Here is an 8,245-nt window from a genome sequence, read left to right as displayed (position 1 = left end):
ATATATATATATATATATATATATATATATATATATATATATATATATATATATATATATATATAAATCACTATTAGGAAAAATACTTTAGAAAACATTGATAATTTCTGGTGGTTATTACTGGCATAGACACCTCCCTCTTTTTTATTTGCTAAGTGTCTTGTATTTATATTATTTAAATCAGAACAATAACAGCTTTTTCTGCTTGGTCAGTGTTTTAGGTTATGATCAAAGTTTAACATTTACAAAGACAGCATTCATTCTAAGCAATACTAGTGTGGTATACACAATGTACAGTGTAGTGTATAATGTATATGAAACTGATTTACTGCATTGTTTAAATAATAAGTGGACTTTATTAGTCAAGTTTTGTGCAAAATAAACATTTGAATAAAAAATAATCTAATGTATGCTTTCTGTTTCACAGCTTTGTAAACCTGTAAAAGTATAATTCTTCCAATTGTAAAATTGTGTTGTGCTAATAATAAATATGTATTGTAGATTGCTATTTACATTTTCCTTTTTAACATGTCTTTTTAAAAGTAAAATCTAAAATGAGATAATTAAATTAACATTTATTAGGATTTTTTATGCATATTTTTATCATTAATACTTATTATTATTATTATTATTATATTATTGCTTGTTGATTTAAGCCAATACATTTATAGATATTAAACCATTATCTCTCACACATTTATATTTTTAGTTCATTTACTTATCCATTTTTTCAGCAATTCTGACAATCCACAGATGATGTACATCTTCTTCTGTTTGTCACATACTAGTCTTGTCTTTGAGTAAACATCTTATTTGTACAACATGCACATTGGTAAATATTGTTTCAAATTGAATAAATAAAATGTCATTTTTTTCATATAAAAATTCAGCTTTTGCTTTAGCAACATTTAAGGGAATTTTTAATCATTTTTCCTTCAGGGTAGAATTTACTGCATCATTCTGTTCATAAATTTAGCTGCATTCACCTGTATTTTGTTTTCTTTGGGATCTCTCCAATTCTGTAGACTTTTTTTCCATAGATTTTTATTTCCTTTTTTGTCCAGCTTTGTCTTCCAGTGGTTAATTTTTCACAACATAAATATGAATTTGCAGAGTAGAAAATATGTATTTAACTATGTGAAAGCGGTTTATTTGTTTGCTCTTCTTTCATGTACATACATCTATTAAATGAAATAAATGTTGTTAAAGGTTCTCAGTTATCTAGGTCAGGGATGGGCAACTCCAGGCCTCGAGGGCCGCTCTGGCTGTATGATTTCCAGATATCCAAGCCCCTATTTATGACTGATTACCTGGTTCAGGTGTGTCCAACCATTTAGAACATGCCTGAGCATGGTATGTGCAGGAATGTGGCCTTCGGGGCCTGGAGCAGTCTATCCCTGATCCACGTGACGTTTTGAAAATGAGTTTTGGCATCTGGGCTTAAAATCTGCCTTGAAACGTTTCACTATTTGTCTAAGTGGCTTCATCAGTCAGTATTAAATGTTTGACTCTTTCAGATCTGGTCATCATGGCAAGTCCGAGAACCAGAAGAGTCCTGAAGGAAGTGAGAACCCAAGATGAGAATAATGTAAGTCCCCGTGAAGATCCAGTGCCACTTCTCACCGTTGTAGAACATTGTTGTGGAGTTAATGTTGTCCATCACATGGCCATCTTTCCTCTTTTTTTTAATTAACCAAAATAATAGTATTTTCTCTCCATGTAATTTTCTTTTGAGTACTATTTGATGTGACTAGTATTTAAGCAAAGATGTTGGGCAGGAATCAGTCAGCACACGCTGTACATGCTCTAATAGTCTACTTCCTCTTCTCTTTAGCTTTGCTTCGAATGTGGGGCTTTCAATCCTCAGTGGGTCAGTGTAACGTACGGTATTTGGATTTGTCTGGAGTGTTCTGGAAAACACAGGGGCCTGGGGGTCCACCTCAGGTGAGAGGGGGCTTGGTGCTGCATAAAAAATTATTACGTATTTTTTTCAGTAACTCATCAAAATCTACCGAATGATATGAAAGTTATTTTTTTGATTGAAGTTTCTACAAACAAACTGCAAAAGCACAGTAAATAATCTGATGTAAATATTGTCCTGTGGTTCAGATTCAGAACACTAATAGAGATTCAAATCTATTTGGAAGACTTGGGTGTGTTCAGTGACTTTAATGATCGGTGTTAGACTAACTGACCCTCATCTACCCTTCTGCAGTTTTGTGCGCTCAGTCACGATGGACAAGTGGAAAGATATTGAACTTGAAAAAATGAAAGCAGGAGGAAACGGTAAATTCCGTCTGTTTCTCGAGCTCCAAGATGATTATGACCCAAACTGGACTTTACAGGAGAAATACAACAGCAGAGCCGCTGCGCTCTTTAGGGACAAGGTCAGTCTGGCATGTTCACAGATAAGAATACACACTTCCCATTCTGTCTTATGTTTAGTATTGCCTTAAACTTTGGTAATATTTCCATGTTTTGGTTTTGTTGTTAAAAGAAACAAAAAAAAGTATCTAAATTTGTAAAGAAATGAAGTTCTCTTTTATGATGACAGGTTGCTACATTAGCAGAAGGGAAGGAATGGTCCATTGAAACATCTCCTGCCAGAAACTGGACCTCTCCTCAGCCCAAGAGCAGCCAGTTATCTTCCACTCGGTACCAGAAACAATAAAACAACTAACATTACAATTTCCTAAGATTGAATATGGAAGAGTTAAATGAGTTAATTTTAATTGTCCTTGTTTAAGCCCCGGAGGACCTGGACAAAGCTCAGCTAATTCTGGTGACAAAGCTTTTGAAGATTGGTTGAGTGACGATGTTAATTCTTATCAGAGGTTAGTTTTATTTTTTTATTTCTGCATTGCCTTCATGTTAAAAAAATCCCTTTTAATGTGAACTTTGCTTCCTCAGTGGAAGTGGTTACAGTGGTAATCAGGAGAACCGCTACGTTGGGTTTGGTAACACGGTCACTCCAGAGAAGAAAGAGGATGACTTTCTGAACAATGCTATGACTTCCCTTTATTCAGTACGTAAAACTCTTTACTAGTTCATACATGAGTTATTTACGCTTAAACTACGTTGTTAATTCTGATTTTATTTTCAGGGCTGGAGTAATTTCACAGTCGGAGCCAGCAAGTTTGCTTCTATTGCCAAAGATAATGTGAGTGTGTTTACATGAAAATCAAAAGGAACTGAACTGCCGTTGAGTTTTCACATTAAATTGCTGAAGGAATAATAGTAATACAAAAAGTAGAATTAATTATTTATCTTTTGTGCTCACACAGACAACCAAACTTGCAAACCAAGCAACTTTGAAGGTAAGAGTGCTTCGTATAAGTTAACTTTTTAACCCTTTTGTTAATATTACCTAGTCATTTCTCTCTTTACATGCATGATCCTAGAAAAAAACTCCAGATGTGAACTTTAGATTTCTAACCCTCGTTGTTGCTAATCTCTTTGCCCTCTCTGGATGTAGTTAAGGGGTTATAAAGCACCCCCAGAACCGGTAAAGCTCTTTATTAGGTGCATGAAGCCCTTTTTTTAGCCACTTTTTTATCATTTAATTTCTTGATAGTTTTTTTTATTTTATGTTTATTATTATTTTTCTTAATGTTGATGACTGTCTGTGAGATAATTCTGCTTGTTGCACAAAGCATTGCTCGTCTTGTGTCTGTTCAGAGTTGGACAAGCTCTGAAAGCCATTTCAAGGACAAAGATTATTTGTAGTCTTTCCTTCACACATACAGGTGCATCTTTAAACATTAGAATGTTTTGTAAAAGTTCAAAAATTTTGTCATTTTAAAAAGTGAAACTTGGGGGAAAAATAATAGGAAAAAAATCACAAAGGTATCTTTTCAGAGCAAATCTCAAGCTTCTGAAAAATGTTAATTTGTATGCATTAAACATTAGTTGGGCCTAATTTTGCATTAATATGCATCAATACTCAAAGGCACGGAGATGATCAGCTTGTGTCATAGGTGTAATGGAAGTCTACGTTACTTTGATAGCTGCCTTCAGGTCATCTGCATCACTGGGTCTGGTGTCTCTCATCTGCTTGATAAATGACCCTAGATTTTCTATGGGGTTCAGGTCAGGAGAACTTCCCAAACCACCTTTGCAGAAACTTCAAGGATTAAAGATTATGTACTTCTCCACTCTTCCTTTAGACTCAGGGATTTTGATTTCAGCCCTTTGAATCACAGTCCAGTTATTTTTTTCTGTAGTCCAGGTGAGACACTTCTGCCGTCTCTTGTTCAGAAATGGCTTAAAACGAGGAATGCATAGTTTATTTACTATGTCTAGAATTTGTCTGTGACTGACTCCAGCCTCTGTTCACTTCTTTTCATTTTCCTCCCAATTCCTGAATACATTTTGCTCAACAGTCTTATCAAGTCTGTGGTTTTCCTTGTTTCAAGTGCAACTTCTTCTCCCATATGTTTTCCTTCCAATCAGTTTTCTGTTTACATTCTTGGAAGCAGCACTCTGTGAACAACCAGCTTCTGTCGCAATGACCTTTTGTGACTTTTCTTCCATATGAAGGAAGTCGATGGATGTCTTCTAGACATCAATCAAATTAGCAGTCTTCCCCATGATGTTACTGACTTGGGCTGAGAGATAATTTAGACACTCAGAAAACTTTGCAGATGTTTTATATAAACTAATGGATTAGTATGTAACACTAGTTTAAATACAATATTTTTCACAAAAATACACACAATTTTGGATTATCAAATTAAGGTTTAAAATTATAAATGTATAATAAGACTATATCAATTATGAGTTTCACTATTTTTGTTTTTAGAAATGACTAGCCAAAATAAATGACTTTTTCACTCTATTCTATTTTTTCAAGAAGTACCTGTACTGTGTTATCTGTGTCTGCATGGCAACATTTTTTAAAATTGCTGAAGAGCTCTGAAGGGTGTTATGGTAAAAAATAACTCATTTTTTTCAATAAACTTTCCATTTAATACAGAATTATATTTTCAACCCATAACAAGAACGACGAGGAATGAGTCACTTACCTGCTGTTATATTCAACAGAAGAAGAAAAAATAAAAACTGAAAAAGATGCTTTATAGTGAGAATTGTGAATTATTAAAAGCTTTAATGTTGTAAAGGGGAAAAAAATAGCTGTCCTTTTTGGAATTCTAAGATTATAAACATGACTTGGCAAGACTGATCTTAGAAAATGAAGGACGCTTTGGAGCAATTTGTTCTTTCTTAGTTAACTAGCCCATTTTACTTGATTTTAATAAAAGGTAAAATTATACTTTTGTTTTGAAGTGACACTAACTATAAGGATAGCATTAGATTGTTTATTCCCCCCACATTATTTCTCGCCCATTCAACATCTTTCATGATGGACACATAAGCGCTAGAACCTGGTCTTGGAGAGACTAGTGGTGCCTGAGTTCTGTTCTCTTTCTGCTGAAACTGGCTGTAGAGGACAGATCATTACTTAACTCTTTGGCTAAAGTGTCTGAATTTGTGTGGGAGGTTGAGATATCCTGCCTAAAAATAATCTGCTTTATCTTGTTTCTGTGACTCCACTCTGGTGCCGCTCTGACTGAGGTGTATCCAGCAGGGTTAGCCGACTTCTGTTGCCCTGTTCTATCTCATGTAGATCAAAGAGAAACGGCATCTTTGTGTGTTTGTATTCTGCCATTACTTGCGTGTCAGAGCTGTGGTCTCTGACTGAAATGCTGTAAAATGTGAAATGAGCTCCCTCTTTTTCTGTTCTTGTGATAATGGACCTTTATGGGCTGGATTTGGGATGACGGCAGATCAGACTGGGTTCTCTTCTGTATTAGCCACAGTTTGTCCAAAACAAACACCCCGTTTTTGGATGGTAGCATTCATTAGTGTTGTCGATGAACAGTCCTGTTGGGTTTCAGTGAATCTGATTTTTAATGACGGCTAGTGAATTTGGGCAGTTTTACATGGAAAAGGTAAAACTGACGGTTTTTGATCTGGACTCTAGCACAAGTTAAACCATGTTTTTTTTGAGTATTTAAAAACAGGAGATCACAATTATTAATTGATATTAAAAGAAAACTAAAAAGGGCTTAAAATACTTAATAAATTGACACTTTTATGAATTGTATTCTTTCTTAAGATAGAAAATACATATATATATTTTTTTTACTGTTACACCCTTTTCTGCCTCTTTCAGTGTGACTGTCCATGAAAATGCTTAGTTTATGCAGCCGAAGAAGCAGCAGCTCAGTGTCATGTCTTAATGTGAATGTTAAGCTGTTTCATTCAAACTTTCTTTTCTGACTTCCAACCAGGCAACTGAGTTAGGACAGACATTAAATGAGAATGTTATCAAACCCACACAAGAAAAGGTAACCTGGATGTTTGAAGTTGTCAGTTTGGTGGTGGGATGCAGTGCTTAAATAATATTTAAAAAAACAAACCAGCTATAGAGCTATAGATGTGAATGTGCTTTTTCCCTCTGCTGCTCGTCTTTACTAGTTTATCTGCTTTATGCCAGCCTACATTAAACGATGAAAGCGTTCTTAAGAAAATCTGCACTCATTGGGCCAAAAATAAAAGTTGTCTTTATGCAAAATTGTGTTTAGTTGCTAACCATCAGAGGATTCAACCTTGTTTAAGGACGTGGCTTGTTTGGATTCCTTCAGATCTTGTAAAGCTTTATTTTAAGATTTATGTGACCTTACTCTGCTCGCATAAAAGCTGTAATTGGCAAACAAGATGTTCCTTTTAACAGTTTTTTTTCATCCTTTTGTTTTGACCTGAATTAGTGGTGTGTGAAGCTGACGAGTTTTGTTAAAACATTTTTCCCTATTCTTTATATCCCCTGCATTTTTCAAGAGCTAATGCTTTCTTTTCATAGAAAAGCTTTGTTCACACAGACATGTACATCCAATCTTAGTTTTTAGAGCTTGAACTGACAGATTGGTGATTTGCTTAAAACATTTTAGTTTATGGAAGTGACTCTGTACATCTGTGAAATCTTTATGTTCAGCAGACAGCTGGTTTTAATGTGTCATACACTCAAGTGGCTATTAAAGTTGATAGAATTGACTTTTTTGTGGTAATAAGGGGTGCAAACACTATTCTCTCCTGTCATTTGTTAGAGAATCATGGGTTGCTGTTCTTGTCGAGCGAAATAAGACTTCCTGTTACGAGTGTGTTATTTTGTGTTTTTCTCCATACAAATTGCTCCTTTTGCTTGTACTATCAGAAGAAAATTTAATGATTAAGAGACAAACTTTTGTTTTTTAATGTAAAGCTGGCATTTTAAGTGTAAACAGCTCATTTCCCCTTTCTCTCTCATTCAACTGTCTTTTGCATTTGGCTTTATGTTAATTTGTTCTAAAAAAAAAAGGCTCACATGTATCAAGCTTATTGGGATGTAGATTTTTTTGTTTTTCTAAAATTTAAATATGGCTCATCCAGGTGAAAGATGGCAAATTACTAGATGAAATGGCAGTCAGCTTCTCTGGGATAGCAAACAAGGTAGGATAGGCAGACCTCTGCCAAGCTCGTCTGATGCAAAACCAGTCTCCTGAACAGAGGTCATCAGCTCTGAATGAAGGCTGATCTAGTCTGACACGAGCCTCTCTGTCAGCAACGCCCCACTTTGTCCATTTGAGGAGACTGGTTTTGCAATGTTGATGAAATGTAAACAATGCTAATATCATGTTGTTGTTTTTTTCTTGCCTCCATTAATGTTGTGGTGGTGAGTACTTTAAAAGTAATGATTCATAATTTACTTCTGTATGTTAAAGGCTTGTTGAAAATATGTTTCCTAAATGTTTTTTGTAAAGTCCCACTCTGATCATCTTTTGTAAAAACATTCCCACTGGTCTTTTAAATATGATTGTGTCGTTTTGGAGCTTGTAAACTGCCCAGTGTTTTTTCTACACCACAAATAAGTTCTTTTTCCAATGGCGTTTTTTCGTCTGCTCCTGATTCACAACAATTTAAACAAAGAAATACTCAGAAATTTAATTTTAAGCTTAATTTTGTTATGTCCTCCATCGTAATAAAAAAAATGCCACAAGAACTCTCTATTTTTTTTTACCAGAGTGGGTCTTTAAGCTAGAAATAAATTTAACCTGTATCTGTTTAAAAATCTCTTCAGGAAGTCATCTTTAATTATTGTTCTGATTCATCATTCTATGGTTTTGAGACTTGTTTTTTCTGGCTCAGGTTCAGGGAGCTGGTGCTAAATTGACTAACCTATTTTCCGGAAAATCAGAAGATGGGTAAA

The 8,245-nt window shown here is 34.8% G+C and overlaps 1 protein-coding gene across 7 annotated transcripts in view; it reads left to right on the top strand.

Annotated features, from left to right (window-relative positions):
* The window catches only part of arfgap1 (ADP-ribosylation factor GTPase activating protein 1), an 11,976-nt gene that overhangs the window by 963 nt on the left and 2,768 nt on the right, over positions 1–8,245 (top strand). For 2 of the 7 annotated variants that reach the window (XM_024271120.2, XM_036211855.1), the window contains 12 exons: positions 1,518–1,588; positions 1,835–1,944; positions 2,216–2,387; positions 2,555–2,655; positions 2,748–2,834; positions 2,911–3,025; positions 3,104–3,160; positions 3,285–3,317; positions 3,476–3,505; positions 6,294–6,350; positions 7,429–7,488; positions 8,185–8,240. In XM_024271120.2, the coding sequence (XP_024126888.1) occupies positions 1,529–1,588; positions 1,835–1,944; positions 2,216–2,387; positions 2,555–2,655; positions 2,748–2,834; positions 2,911–3,025; positions 3,104–3,160; positions 3,285–3,317; positions 3,476–3,505; positions 6,294–6,350; positions 7,429–7,488; positions 8,185–8,240 (938 nt within the window). In that variant the 5' untranslated portion in view covers positions 1,518–1,528. The remainder of the gene's footprint in view (positions 1–1,517; positions 1,589–1,834; positions 1,945–2,215; positions 2,388–2,554; positions 2,656–2,747; positions 2,835–2,910; positions 3,026–3,103; positions 3,161–3,284; positions 3,318–3,475; positions 3,506–6,293; positions 6,351–7,428; positions 7,489–8,184; positions 8,241–8,245) is intronic. The other 5 variants (XM_024271122.2, XM_024271121.2, XM_024271126.2 and 2 more) reach the window with 5 other exon arrangements.

The sequence above is a fragment of the Oryzias melastigma genome, linkage group LG5 (genome assembly GCF_002922805.2).
Source record: "Oryzias melastigma strain HK-1 linkage group LG5, ASM292280v2, whole genome shotgun sequence".
Lineage (NCBI taxonomy): Eukaryota > Metazoa > Chordata > Actinopteri > Beloniformes > Adrianichthyidae > Oryzias > Oryzias melastigma.
Note: the sequence above shows the minus strand (reverse complement) of the source record. Positions and strands in the feature narration are given on the sequence as shown.